The following is a 15,639-nucleotide window of genomic DNA, read 5'->3' as shown; positions in this document are numbered from 1 at the left end:
CGCCAAATAGCGAATTTTGCTTCAGTATGCCCGGAATTTCTGAAAGGACGCCAAAAAAATTTTTGTTCCTGCTAGCCACGAAACGTTTCTTTACGAGAAGAGCGTGTTTTATTCCACTATACTTAAACTATCGGTCCGTGATCGTGGAACTGAAGATGGCTTTCAATGCCTTTCAGCTTTAAAGTGCAAATTCGTGTGTTTCCGTTTAAAAAAAAAAGTCACTGGAAGCAGCAGAAATTACTGTAGTCGATTGTCATTGTGTTAAATCCCGATGTTTCGTAAAAAAAAATTTCATTCCAGGAGTAAAAAGCGCATGTCCGCCGAATTACGGATGTTAGTTTAGAAACTTTGCCGAATAACGAGCGTTAAATCGTCAATATCGCCAAATAGCGAGCGTTAAATCGCCAATCTCGCCAGATAATGAGTGCTGAATTGCCAAACATCGAGTTGATTGTTCCGAAATTCTCTCCCATTTTGCAACAATTTCTTTCCAAGTATAAAAAAATTAAAAACTTATAAAATTTTTTTAGCTCATTTGAAGTGCTGCTGTTCAAGGCAGCGAATAGTGCCCACAGTAAGCAAAAATCATCTTAAATAGACGGGTGCAAAAAATTTTATGATAGCCGCTCTTTCAAACAAGGTGTCAAAAGCCTAAAACACAAAAATCAAGCTGACGAAAAGATGTTTGAGAACAAAAGACAGTGCAGTTTATTTTGAAGAGGGTTAACGAAAATATTCTTGTTAATTTCACTGTTCCAATTTATAAATATCTGCTCCGAATCTCATATTTTGCTGCTCCAAATCCTGAATTTTGTTGCTCCGAAATGGACTTCCCACCCCTGCTAATTGCATACTCCAATCCAGGATGAACTAAGCCCCGGAAAAGTGCAAGAATCACTTTAGGGGAACACAAAGCGGTCTTTTTGAGAATGAAACCAAGCATTCTGTACATTTTTTTAACAGAGCTACAGCCGTCTGTAATTCACACTAAAAATTTTGATAGTTTTGTAATGCATAATTATACATATGAAATGGAGTAGACTTTTTTTTTCAGTTGCATGAACCAGTTTTCCGCTCAGAGCATGCACACCCACAACTTAATACTAACAAATTACGCTTAAAATTTTTGTATTTTTATTTAAAAAAATGCTTTTTTACACATATAAATTAAACTTAAGTATCGTCCTCATCAATTTGAAATTGAGCATCAAATTCTTTTCTGCTTATCTGTAAAAGAAATTGAAAAGCGGTGAAATAAAAACATTAATAACATCCAATACTAAACAAAGAAAACCATATTGAAAAGAAATCAGATAAAATTGATGATTTCAAACTCATTTTGGTCATATATTTTATTGTTAAATATCTTAAGATTTTTTAAACTAATTTTTCGATTTAACCCTTTACATCCTAGCAGCACTTCAAAGTACCAGGTTAGATAATTTGTTTTGAACTAATTGTTTCAAAAACATTTTTTTTTGTGTCTAATTATAAGTAAAATGACCTACCAAATAATTTACATGATAACTATTTATTAATATCATTACATTTATGCTTTTAATTTATTATAATTTTCTTATTCTACTTTTCACAATGTCGCATACAAAGGGTTTAACCAAATGAAATTCTTTCATTTGATAATTACATAAGAAATATTGTCATCACCTTCAGCTGAGTGACACTGTTCTAATGGGGGGGGGGGGGCTTTTTTTTGTGATAATTAAAAAATTTTTGCTTCCCCAAATTACACTGCTTTTGAAGAAAAATTTTTTTAATGTTCTTAAGAAAATTTTAATGGTTTGGGGTATATTGAGACGTGTTGATTTTGCCAAATTGGCTTAGTTTTAAGATCTTACATACTCAACATTTTAATATAGTCTACAGCCACGAATGTTTGCTTTCAATTCTTTATTTTCCTATTTTATTTATCACATATCATTATAAGACATCAGTAGTCTTTATGCATTGATATAACGTTTATTAATGATTTACATTTCGAAAATGTTTCAATGTGATTTGTATGCTGCTTATGTATTACCATTGAAATTTAATTTCCACTATATCTCAAAAACTAGATCTGAAAAAACTAATGCCAGATTCGGAATCAGCGCCCTAAAATCATTGAAATATCTTTGGGAACAAAATCAGTGTTGAGCAGTGTCGTTCTACGCTACCAAAACAGCCCAATTCCCTTCTTTTTTTTTTTCATATTCAATTAGGTGTAGCACAATGAAGAGGTTTTTGTTTGCATCATATTGAAACTCATAAAATTTTAAACAGATATAATTACCTTTCCTCTCTTCAATTTCCTGAGTAACCTAGCATCCCTTGCTAATTCTTCCAAGTCATCTTCAGTAAATGTTGTCTTCTTTATTTTCTTCCGGTTCATTTTTTTCTGTTTAAACTTTAGCTTCTTAGCTTTCTCCATTGCAATTTTCTGCACATGAAAGAATCAGATTACTTTTCCTGTTTTCCAAGTTATGTTTCTAGTTTCTAGCTATTGCACATGCTTTGAATTTAATCATCTCACCAAATGAAATGTCTTCTATATGTGCAGAGTAATCACAATTTTAAGTTATAATTTCTATGTTTCACTCTTTAAATATACACTCTTGTATAGGCCTTGGCCAAGCAATACTGAATAAATAAAAAAAATCCAGGCAATAAGATTTGGTAAATAGACTCGTCCCAAGGTTGACTACTTCAAAGCATGCAAAACTGATCTTTCCTGTTTGCCTCTCCAATAAGAGCTTTTATTTTCTTTCTCAAGAAATCCCCATTCAGAAAAGGCCTCTTAACATATATCCTGTAACTGGGGCATTTTCAATCTGAGAGTTGAAAGGGTTGAACACGAAAATTGACACAGTTTTATTTATTGTAACAACAAATATCTCTGTCAATATTTCAGTACATTCTTTTGCTGGGTAACAGATCATCTCATGTATATGTGTGCAAATCATAAAATAATCAGAAATTATTTAATATCCGCACTTATTACGAAATTAAATAAAGCACACTCTCATTATAGAAATATACAGAATTTGTAGAAAGAGGAATGCAAATTCTTACGATATAATTACCTTCTGTAATGGCAAAGGTTTTTTCACACCACTTTCCTTTAGCTCAGCCATTTTAATCTTTCTCATATTTTCTCTTTGCTTGTCACTGAAAAAGAATGGAACCTTTTTTCAAGTTACATAAATTTTCATATTATATACATTTATGCTAGGCACTATACATCAACATATTGCTAACAGTATGATGTGAAACAAATCTATCCACAGTTTCAGATATGGTAGATTTTGTCTTGATATACTAGTACAGTAGCATATTGAATATACGGTCAAACTTCCGAACAACAGTCACATTTTGCTGGAACCGAATGCAGACCTGCCAACTCTCCCGATTTAGGCGGGAGACTTCGGATATTTCATCCTTCCTCCCGCTCTCCGGATTTGTTAAAATTTCTCCGGATTTTGGCAGAAAATTAGATTTTACGCGAGCTTTCACATTGTCATGGCATCAATAATTACAGTCGTCAATAGGGAAACACCCATAGAGGACAGTCGTAGTCATTTCCATCGAGCAGCCGTAAAAAAAGTCTCTGTGACCACATTTTAGCAACTGGCAAAGATGCGACTTTGTTTTCATAGCATTTATCGGCAATCATTAATCAGGGGCATGACCTTGGTTGCCAAAATTCCTGTATAATCATTATTGTATTCCATTAACAGCCACGCCGTAAACATGTTTTTTCGTCCGCAGCTTCGTAATATGAATTTTTTTTAAATCGTTTCTTCCAATTAAACATCTTCAGAAAGAAAATATAAAACTGTAAGCTATATACAGCTAAATATAAAGCTTTTAAGAATTCATATACCGAAGATTATCAATCACTGATAGCATCCACGAAAGGAAACACATACTTTATAAACAGTATGTAGATGTGATTTCTCTATTCTGCATGGAAAGACTGGCATGGAATTATATTCTTCTCAGGGGCAATGCAGAACCTGCCTTGCGGGAGGGGGGGGAAGGGAGAATGTAACTTTTTTTTTCGAATTTTATTTTTTTTTATGAACTTTTTTGTTGATCGAGTCTATGAGTGTCGGGGGGGGGGGGCACCCCCCTCTGGAGAATCTCCGGATTTCTGGATTTCAAAAGTTGGCACGTCTGCGAATGTATTCCTTAGACTTAACATTACAGGTAACCTCGAACAACAGCCATTTTGGACACAGTGATATGCTTTTTTTACTCCATAAGTAAAATAATTTTCAAGCTTATTTTTAAGGGTGCCCCCCCCCTCCCGAACTCGATGGGGGGGGGGGGAGGGGATTATGTGTCCTTTCTTTTCTTGGGTACAAATGGTAGTAAGATGGGTATGTTAAAGGCAGTAAAGGGGGCGGCCACTTAAGTGATCTATAGTTGTGCACTGCAGGTCACTTAAATTGTTTTGTAAATGTGCCACAAGCCACTTAAGTGATCTGAAAATGTGAAATGTGCTGCAAACCACTTAATCGAAATGGGAATGTGCCGACGGTCACTAAAGTGGTATGAGAATGTTCCGCTTAGTTCATTCTTAAAAAATTAGATTTGAAATGGGCCACATTTGGACTGTGCGTCATTCATGGGTTGAGCATGTATGGTTTAGTTGATCATGGCTGAAGAATAAAGAACTATTTTGGGTTGCTGGTACACCATCTTGGTCCATATCAGTTTTCCCGTCAAGCTGTTTCTGTTCTTATACCTCTCTCTGTAATTTTAAGATGCCAGAATAGTGCTATAGATCTATTAACAGGACCACAACTAGATGCTTAATCTACAGGGGGCAAGAACACGTTTACATCCTTGTAATGTTGAAGGAGAGTTTAAAATTTGTGCTCCCTTGGGTTTGGTGCACCAAGACCCACCTAATCCTCTCTAGTAGCGGCTCTTCAATTAACCAATTATTGTAATATTATATTATAAATGTAATCATATATTCTAATATAATCAATTACAGAACAGATTATCATTTATATACAAGACATTGTCATGTTATATAGATGACAAATTTTAGTTTTTTTTTCAGAAATAAAATTACCATTCCCAATAGCAGCCACATTTTCACAGTCCCGTTATGGGCTGCTGTTAGGAGGTTTTGCTGCATCATGTCCAATAGTGATATAGTACCAATAACCCTTTCAGACTCTGTATGCACACACGTGGGATTTGCTTTCACTTGGTTTGGATATTTTCTCTTTGGAATGTTCAGCCTTAACTTCAAGGATTATATTCGTGCTATCGCCGAAGTCAAGGCTGAACTTACTGAGGTTAAAAAAGAATATCTACAGGAGAAAAACAATCCCCATGTTTGTGTTAGTACTGTCTGAAAGGGATGATATAATAGTCCGCTGTGGTGGTCGAGTGGTTATAGTGACGGACTTGCGATGTGAGGATCTGGGTTCGAACCCCACAGTGGTTGTCGGCTGAAGTTGGTTTTCTGTGGTTCCCAACTTCAAGGCGCAAATGCGAGCCGATCTCCTCGTTAAAAAGTCTCGTCACAGAGAGCAACAGTCCTACAACAATAAATCATTCAATCATAACACTTCACTCATAGTTAGAAAAACTAGTGGCAGATGGCAGCACTACACATAACAAGCATTACAGAGAAACAACAAAAACTTCACGTCAGGTTTCACTACACGTACACGCACATTCCCGCATGTACCGATTCGTTGGGGGGGGGGGGTCCGCGGGGGGGGGGGTGTGAGCGGGGTGTATGTGTGGTGTAGTAGGTAGGGCCTTCAAAAAAAATGGCTCAGGGATCCATGATGTTCTTAAGTCAGCCACCTCATTGGGCAATTTGCCTGTTGTGGCGTTGTATTTGTATAGTCATGGAGTGAAAGCAAAATAATAATTTACCTGTAAGGAATCTCATCGAAGTTTACATCTACTGCTTCAAAATTTGTCTGGACTTTTCCTTTCAATTCTGGCATTCTCGGTAGTTTTATGAGACCGAAACCAGTAGCCAATTTCCCAAGATCCAGATCTGTTGGTGTAGTAGAAGTATAAAATTTAAGGCATTATAATAATTGCAAAAATTATGATTATGCTTTCATATTAATCAAAAATTTACTTCATGTGCTTACCTTTTAATTTGAAAAGCAAATTACATTCATGCTTTGTATAAAACCGTATGAATGAAACAAAGGCTCTGAGTCCTTTCTCGTATATCTCCCTGTAAAATAAAGTTTTATCTATATAATATATTATATTTGATGATTCCATCAGCATTTCCAAACTTCTTATTTTTGAATATGATATTTGAATAGTGTAATACTTGATGCTGAATGAAAATTAAGGAGGTTTTCACACAGATCCAAATTGAGTACAAAAATAAACATAAAAGGTAGTTTCAGAAAGCAATCTCAGGATTTTTCATTAATAAAAGTAAAATTGTAGGGATTTTTCCCCTTGTAAAAACAAGACATCATGCAAACATCGTCCATTAGCACCAAGTGGCTAATCCTCACTAACCAGTAGGCTGAATTAATTACCCGTGATTACTATTCTCAAAATAAAGTCTCACCAAAAAAAATCGTCATCAGGTCTAAAACGGGGCATACAGTCAAAGTAGATACAAGTCACCTCACCCCAATTTTGAATCTGAAAGGCTGAATTAACGATAGCTTATATAGAAATGTCCTCTCCACTTGTCAATACAAGATTCATCGAAAGACTGGTTATTTGTAGATATGAAGTTATTTGTCTTTCAATGAATCTTGTATTAACGATAGCTGTTTGACTAATTTTGTCCCTCTTCCCCCCTCCACAAAATATTTTTTCTTATTTAATGCAACAGCAACAATTTACATTGCTTGTGTGACATCTTTTCAGGATTTGAAAATGTAAGCAAGTCTTTTTTCCAGGTAAATTCCTTGGAAATTATTTTTGTTCTAAAAGAAGGGGTTTTTTACAATCACTGTGAAAATTCAGAGGATATAACAATTTTTCAGGAGTCCAGGAGGAGTAGTAGAAATTCAAGAGACTTGGCAGCTATGCTACTGTAATGATTATTTACTTATGAATTATATAAGAAAACACATAACGTCAAAACTGCACCAATGAAAGATGATATTTTTACATTAAAAGATATTTGAGCTAAAATCTGTTCTTACCTGTGCTTAACAGCTAATTTTCTTACACTGGGTATCATATTAGTAACATCCGGAGTTTCCATAAGGTCCAGTGTTACCTACAATTTCAAAATTATCAGTATGGAAATAGTAATAACCTCTCTATCAGGCATATCAGAAAATACAGTCAAATCCTGCTATGAATAATATAACATTCACTTCATATAGTGAAAGCTCTCACTTTCTGATTGATATCCAGGAAATTGACATATGCAATCTCATTTGGTAGTAGTATTAACAAAGCGTTGCCAGTCTTCCCGATTCTGGCAGTTCTTCCACATCTATGAACAAATGCGCTGCAAGATAAATAAAAATAATAATGATATTACATTACAAAGAAATTGAGTTTAATGGGGAATAAAAATTATGAAATACAAATCAGAAACTATAACAATAAAATGAATCACACCATGGTTTGAAGTGAGATGTTTTATTTTCATACCTGGCAGAGCTTGGAGGATCATACTGAATAACCCAATGAACATCTGGAATGTCAACACCACGAGCCATAACATCTGTACAAAACATTATTCCCCTGTAAATTAAATATGTAGTGGTTAAAGGGTTACTGATAATTTGCAGCATTTTTTTTTTGTAAACATATTCTGCTCACAGCTTAGATTGATTTAGTATAATGGCACTTCCCAAGTCTAGGTATCATTGTACTGGATTTTAAAATAATAAAGGGCCATTCAAGTATTATGTCAGCAGATTTTTAGCCATTTTTGACACCCCACTACCCCGTCAGAAAAATTTTGTGAGTTCTGTTCCCTACCTCCTAACGCATATTGGGATCAGAGACGTACACAGGAAGGGGGACACGAGCCCCTTATGCTCCCCCAGAGACTCAAAAGTTCATCTTTGATGCAATTTTTTTGAACTGAAATATCGGAAGAAAATGCCCTTATATGTTGTTATAATCAATTTCTGTTAATTTCAATGGTATTTGAAGGCTAAGAACTCAAAATTTCTCTTTAAGAAATTCATTGTGACCCACGCTCCTAAGTCTTTTGTGCTTCCTTCAAAGGTTGATCCTGCATATTCCTCTTCATCTTTTTCTCAGCCACCTCATTTGGGCATTTTGCCTGTTGTGGCCTTGTATATGCATAAGATGGCAGGGGGGGGGGATGGCAATCCACCATTCAAGGGCAAATGGAACATTAGCATAGGTGGCAGGACGAAAGTAGACAATTTACCCAGATCACCATGCACCCCCTCCCGTTCAAAGAGCATGTATCCGCTTATGCACAGTGTCCAGGAAACCACTCAAAAACAATGCATATGATGTGCTGAGTAGACAAAAAACAATTCAGCACAAGGCTGTAGCTAGAGAAAAGGACTTGGTGGGGGATCAGGTCCCCATCCGAACGAAATCTCTGGCTATGGGCCTGGTTCAGTCGACCCCCCCCCCCCCCCCCATCCTATAAATGGCACAGGATATCTCATTTAGAGACAAGACAGTCTGAAGAGGTTTACTAAAGAAGGATGTCTGTAGAAGTCTTATCAATAGTGGGAATGTGTGTTAGTTCAGGTGCCCACAAACAAGGGAAAGGTTTTTCTTATTTTTTTGGCATTCCCTCTAAAGATGTCTAAGAATATTTCATATTTTTTAAAGGGTCCTTGATGACGTAAGCATCATTCAAACCCCCTTCCCATTAAAAGTCAGCAAATCCGAAATCCCATCTCATTGATGCTGACTTAATACTTGAATGGCCCCTTAAACAAAATTTTGAAGTCAATCCATTAAAAAATTTTTATCACCACATATCAGTTTAGTGTCACACAAAATTGGTTTTTATCTTCAAGCAACAATATGATTTGGCCTTGGGGAATTTTTTTATTAATGATATAGTGATTTGCACACAAAGGAAGGAGTGAATTATAAAAAATATTCAACTGGTAAAAAACAGGAAAAAACCAAATGACATTTTATGTTATCTAACACAAAGTTGAAGAAATTTCCCATGATTTTACCTATCCATTGCTTTGAAATCTGCAAATATTTTGTGTCTCTTCTTCTTCATCTTTCCATGAATGCTAAATATTAATGAGTGCCTTAAAAGCCTGGAAAAGAAAAAAAATACTGCCAATTATACTACAAAGTACTTTCTTCTATACAATAAACTCATAGGTATTTAAAATGTCAAAAATCTTGTCACTTATATCAATGAAAATTATAAGCAGGGTATTTTAATATTGAAAAACTCAAAACAATAATAGGTCCAAGAATTAAAAAAAAAAATGTCAGTATCAATAATACGGTATAAAAAAGAAAAAAAAAATGTAATTGCTTGTCTCTGATAGCAAAAAAATTGTTTTGTCAACATTCACGCATGATTTTTTTTTCTTTCAAAGTACCCATTGGCTAGTACATGCACTTTCCTTCAGAATTTAATTGCCGCAGCAGAAATCACTAACCCCCCCAAAATGTCATGTCTTCCTTAATGAGGTAGGCTTTCTTCAAATTTTCAGCAGGTGCAAAGTAAAGGGAATGAGAAAATGTGCTCTAGTGAGAAATCAGATTTACAAAATACTTGGTACGATTAGTGCTGTAACTAAGCAGGTGCACCAGCACAGGACCCACTTGGAAGAAGGGCCCAGAATGGGCCTAAATGCAAATTTGTACAGGGCACAGGAATGGCCAGATGTGGCACTGAGTACGATACATAATACCTTATCAATGATAAAATAAAACTGTTTTTCCTGACAAGATATATGTAGCCTCACCCATTAAAGAGTTTTTATAACAACTTGTTTATTCAACACTGTAATACACACATACTTTTTCAACACTGTAGTGAAGTAATCAACAGATGCACACGTCGCAAAGAAAACCATAAGCTTGTCGTTTGGTTTTGATTCTAAGAATTGCAGCAATATGTTGAACTTCTTGTCAGATTCACACACCTTTAAAATAAAGAGCAACATCTGATGTGAAAAAAAAATCAAATTTTAAAGAAAATATGATTCTTTTAAAATCACTGATTCATGTGAAACTATGTTATATCCTTGATTTTTTTTTTTCTTTCTAACACAGAGATTTACGAACAAAAGAACAATAATGATAATTCATGAAAATGAAGTAAAAATATAAAATGGATCAGACCATGTGAAAATTAGAAAGTGACGATGGTGTCCTTGATGAAGTTTCGTATTCACATTTTTCCTTGACAGTGATGCAAACAGGATTTCGGAGACCAGCTCTAATCAAATCCTCCACATCTTTGGTCTGAGTGGCCGAGAACAAACATGTCTGACGTTGTTTTGGCAGGCAAGCCAAAATTGAGTTAAAACTGAAAAGGCAATCAAATTTATGCACCATAATAAATATAACATATGTGAAAAGAAAATAATTTTGCAAAAGAAATATCATATGATTGCAAATAAATGATAACAGATCTCTATTGATTGCACTGCTCAACACTGATTTTGTTCTCAAAGATAGTTCAGCGATTTTAGGATGACTTTGGGGTGTTGATTCCAAATTTGGCATTAGTTTTGTCAGATTGACTCTAGTTTTTGAGAATAAAATGAAAATTAAATTTTATACAAATCACATTGTTGAGAGTATGCATTATCTCAAAAACTAGAGCCGATTCTGCAAAACCAACACATTTTGAAATCAGCAGCCTCAAAACCATTAAAATTTTTTCAAGAACATGAAAAAAAATTCTTTTTATTAAACATTGTTATTAATTATTTATTGCTTAAGGAAGAAATAGAATATAAAATAACAAACTCAATGAAATAAAACTTACGTTACTTCAAAACCAAGCTGCAAAAGCCTATCTGCTTCATCCAAAATAAGTATTTCCTAAAAATAAAAGTAGAATATAGTATTGTAATTTCCATATAACAAACTCACAAGTTTTCCTACTTTCACAAAGCAGCAAAATTTGTAACTCTCTAAACGAAAATGAAGCATAGGAGCCCCCCCCCCCCCACCCTATATACTTTTTAAAAGCAAGGCTTTATATGGGTTACTTGCTAGTATTTAGGCAAGGAAAAATAAGAAAAACATGGTCCTCGAATCATTTCAAAGTAGTGAACAATTGAAGTGAATTCATTAAAGAAAAAAAGTAGGATGACTAGCAATCTCGAGGAAAAAATATAAAAACCAATTTTGGAGAGGAAAAATTAAGTCCATGACAACCGAGAAGAAAATTTGCTTCAATAGAAAATGATCCCTGAATAGAGAAATGTGTGAGAGAGATTTCTTAATATCATGCAAATAATTTTAACGAAATATTGACCAATATAAGGACCTACGAAGACCACTCAATCCAATACAACATCCAAACTCAGCTCAGCTCTGCCACTTTTTTTGAAAATAAGTGTATAAGACAGTGTATTTGTTTGCCAAAGTTGCATTCAACATTGACCCTTGATATTGGAGTACATAGATGCATGCATGTAATTAATTTATTACACAATTTTGTTATTTTGTAATTTCATATATTTTTCACTACAACTGCTTACATATCAACAATACATATAACTTTCAATACTATCCAACACACAAATTCTCTAAAGAAGCAATTTTTTTCAAATGTTCAATATAACGTCGGATTTTAATGGAACAGGAAAATCGTCATTATAATGAACGTCAACTATGTAATAGAAAACATAATTTTTTAGTGAGAAAGTAAGCACCCTTGAGGAAAAGCCAATAAACACATTACCAAAGCCTTAATATGATGGGCAAAATTGAAGTTTTCGAATTTGTGTTCGAGTAAGTCAGCAAGACGTCCAGGGGTTCCGACAACAATATTGCAACTATAAAAAAAAATAATTAAAATGAGATAAAGAAATAAATATTAATAAGTTATGGTTTATCTGGTTACCTATCTTTATGGTTATCTGGTTTATTAGAAGGGGAAAAAATGGGTTACACATATAATTAATTAACTCTGATTTAACTTTTTTCTTTCAAACTGAACACTGTCCATTTTCTATCGCCGACCAGTAATTTTAACATATTCCCAACAGTGTTAATTCTTGACATAACTGGGAAAGTTGGAAAAAGCTAACTTTTTTTAAAAATTATAATTCCATTTTTATTAACACTAAGCACTGATAAGACTGAAAATTTCACGATACAGAATGGATTTCACAAGTAGTCTCATTCGGATGAATTAGAAAAAGGTATCAGTTATCATTTGAGTGCTATGGGAACAGACAATATACAGGGTGTTCTGTTAATGGACCGACAAACACAGAGGGTTGTTAGTAGACATCAAAAAGAAAAAAATTGCAATGGAACACGGTGTTGCAAACCAGGTTGAGAGGGCGACAATTGCAAAAAACGCACGCAGATTTCGACGTCACACTGGAACGACAAAAAGTATAATAACAACTACAAAAAGATTTATTTGCTTAATTATTACAAGAGTTATTGGAAGCGGTAGTGATTGCACAGTTTACAACATAAAAATGATTCCTGGATGCACTCGAATATACCAGGTATGCTTTTGATATCTGCTGCAGAAATGACAATCTACACTATGAGATCCTCTGGTGTGTCCACAGGCATCGTATAAACGAGTGATTATTATGAGCCATTGGCATCTGCTCAACCGTAAATCTGATGCATATCAGTGTATTCCTCGTTCATGCAGTCAGCATCACGATACTCATTGAATCAGACAACTAACTGCTACACGTGCTTATTACCACGATTACAGATAACCTCTACGTATCAAAAAATTTAAGTAAGTGTGAATAAACAAACCCTTTATCCAAAATGTTCCTTATAGAAACTGGTACTGCCTCACCACCAATCATGAGAATGCTTTGAAACTGAGGCAAATGTTTCATGAAAACATCTAATACTTCATAAATTTGAATTGCAAGTTCTTGAGTTGGAGATACAATCAAACAGGCAACCTGGGAAAAAAATCATTTCAGTGGGAAAAAGGAGTTATTTTAATATGGATAAAGTAATATTCATGCAGAATTTTTTAATTTGCATCGATTTCAAAGAGCTATAGGCCTATACATAATTCATGATGAAAAGGGATTAAGACAGGAAAGCAACTCAGAAAGTTTTTTTTACATACATCATGCTTCTTGAAATTTCCTTTCTTCAAAAGAATCTCAAGCATTGGGACAATGAAAGCAAGGGTTTTGCCACTTCCTGTAACAGCTTCAGCGGCTACATCTTTCTTTTTCAAAAACAATGGAATGCAAGCAGCCTGGATGAAATATTACACAATTACAAAAAAAAAAAAGAAAATCCATAAACATATCTATATTATATCAAAGACATACTATATAGGCCTGTTAATATTGTTAAGGTAAATGTGATTAATCTCAGAGATTATGTATAATTACTGAATTTATCACATTTACCATAACACACACACACAGGGTGTTCAGAAACTACAGTAAAAGTCTGTCTCAACAAGTACGGCATATAACAAGATTCTAGCTATTACAAGTAATTTGTAAGTGATTGTCAGAGAGCTAATGTTAAAGATACAAAAAATATTAGCTTATAGCAAATTATTTATGAATGAAAATCAGAACACATTCGCTATAACAACAATGGAAATTCTTGAAAAGATTATTTTCTTTGCGAATTATTGACCGGAGTAGCAGTGTGACTAGTATCTCAATCGTGCATAAACGTGACAGCAGAAACCACATCTTTTCATGGAAACATGGCACAACCTTCTCATGAGGAAACATTAAATAACGCTGTTCATTCACCGTAGCCATTTTCCATTTACTGGGCACTGCGTTTCAAAGAAGAAAGGTCCTATGATGGATGAACCTGTGAACCCACACTACACTGTCACTTTCGGGAAATGCAATGGTTTCTGCATGTACTAATGTGGATTTGAAATTGCCCAGATGTGACAGTTATGGTTATCAATGTCGCCATACAGCGAAAAATGAGTGTCATCTTTCCACAAGATGTTAAAGATACGGGTGGGATTCTGTTCGATTTTGGAGAAAGCTCACCTCGCCAATGCTTCCCTTTCTACGGTATCCACTGGTAAAAGTTCATGGCACGACTGCAATCTGTATGGGTACAAATCAAGGATTCCATGAAAAATATTGCATACCAAAGATGGCGAGTAAGCCCAAGCATCTGGCAGCTTCACGAGCATTGCTGGTCCCTGCAGCTGATTTGGATGCTAATGCTTCTATTTCGGCTGCAACATGTGGCGAACACACTTTCCTTAAACATGGTCATCAGCAGGGTTTAAGCTAGATAAAAAATTCCTTTCGCAAAAAAGCGAAAATGGGGGGAAAAGCTTTAGCAAAATGCTACAATGCTAATGTAATGATTGATGGTTATATGTCTACTCTTTGCGTACCTCCTGTACGCATTTTTGCGAAAGTGGCTACTACTTTTTTCGCATTCTACGATTTTCTTTACCCTGGTCTACAATAGCTTAAACCCTGATCATCAGACTCTTATACAATCCTCCAGTGCTCCAGTTTCCTCAAATCGCTGAACAAGCTTCATGAGGCCTGTCGCTGTTAAAGGCACTTTTTGAGTTCTCACATTCTTCTGCACTTGGAATTTATGTAAGGCAATCGTTGCTGATTCCTGGTTCATATAAAAAAAACTTCACCAACAAAGCTTTATCCTTCGCACTCAGCATCCTTGTTCACACACACAGTTTACAACAGCGAACTGGTTGCGGATTAGGAGTGCAAGTTCTCATAACCATCTCATTTGCATATTTCCGCCGAAGTCACTCCTACCAGCACTACCGATCGGCTGGTTTTTTTTTTTGCTGTCTTAACAAAATTCCCATGACTTAGCGATGCTAACCATTTTTTTATTTCAGTTATTTTTTCCCGTTTTTATGCCTTTTTAAAGTTCCTATGGACTTTTTGCCCACCCTGTAATAATAATTATTATACTCAACACAATACAAATTACCTGAACGGGTGTTAGGGTCGAGAAACCAAAATCATCAATGCCCTTTTGTACTCCTGGAGATAATTGAAGATCTCTAAAGACCTTTATGTCCATATTTGATTGTAGCCTGAAGAGAAGAAAATAGGCGATAACATTTTATTTCAATTTAAAATTTCTATAACCAAAAACTCATTGCATTTAATAGTATATAATAGGAAATTCATTCAAAAACTGAAAAAGGTGACAATATATTATATATATTATAAATATAAGCCACATATTTCAATTTTATTTTAAAAAAAACAATTGAACGATTTATTAAAAAAAACTATTCAATTTTTTTCCCTTGAAAATTTTAAGCAACTTCAGCTTAATTTAAACCAAAGCGATGTACAAACATACCAAGCTACATCCACGTGCAAAATTATTGTTTACATAAGATCGGAACGGCTTTGACGTCAGACAACTGAAAAACAGGGAACATAAAGTTGTTTACAAAATTTTACTATCATGATGAAATAAAACTTAGAAATACACAAAATGACTGTACATTTATAATTAACAAGTTTTTATTTATATTAT

At 34.6% G+C, this 15,639-nt stretch overlaps 1 protein-coding gene across 1 annotated transcript; it reads right to left on the bottom strand.

Moving 5' to 3' along the window:
• Positions 1 to 1,117: 1,117 nt before the first annotated feature.
• LOC149087038 (ATP-dependent RNA helicase DDX55) lies at positions 1,118 to 15,505 on the bottom strand. The gene is made up of 17 exons (XM_089231257.1): positions 15,460 to 15,505; positions 15,079 to 15,184; positions 13,238 to 13,372; positions 12,910 to 13,064; positions 11,861 to 11,954; positions 10,937 to 10,992; positions 10,285 to 10,471; positions 9,961 to 10,085; positions 9,153 to 9,242; positions 7,621 to 7,713; positions 7,360 to 7,474; positions 7,161 to 7,237; positions 6,132 to 6,220; positions 5,905 to 6,031; positions 3,081 to 3,165; positions 2,291 to 2,437; positions 1,118 to 1,227 (listed from the first exon to the last, which is right to left on the bottom strand). Exons 2-17 carry the CDS (start codon positions 15,169 to 15,171, stop codon positions 1,174 to 1,176), a joined length of 1,722 nt encoding a protein of 573 aa, XP_089087383.1. The 5' UTR covers positions 15,172 to 15,184; positions 15,460 to 15,505; the 3' UTR covers positions 1,118 to 1,173.
• Positions 15,506 to 15,639: the final 134 nt, after the last annotated feature.

This window comes from Pholcus phalangioides, unplaced genomic scaffold (genome assembly GCF_987345545.1).
Source record: "Pholcus phalangioides strain wild (caught in Gottingen) unplaced genomic scaffold, Ppha-v1.0 ptg000004l_1, whole genome shotgun sequence".
Lineage (NCBI taxonomy): Eukaryota > Metazoa > Arthropoda > Arachnida > Araneae > Pholcidae > Pholcus > Pholcus phalangioides.
The sequence above is the reverse complement of the archived record's forward strand: the minus strand, read 5'-3'. Positions and strand labels throughout refer to the sequence as shown.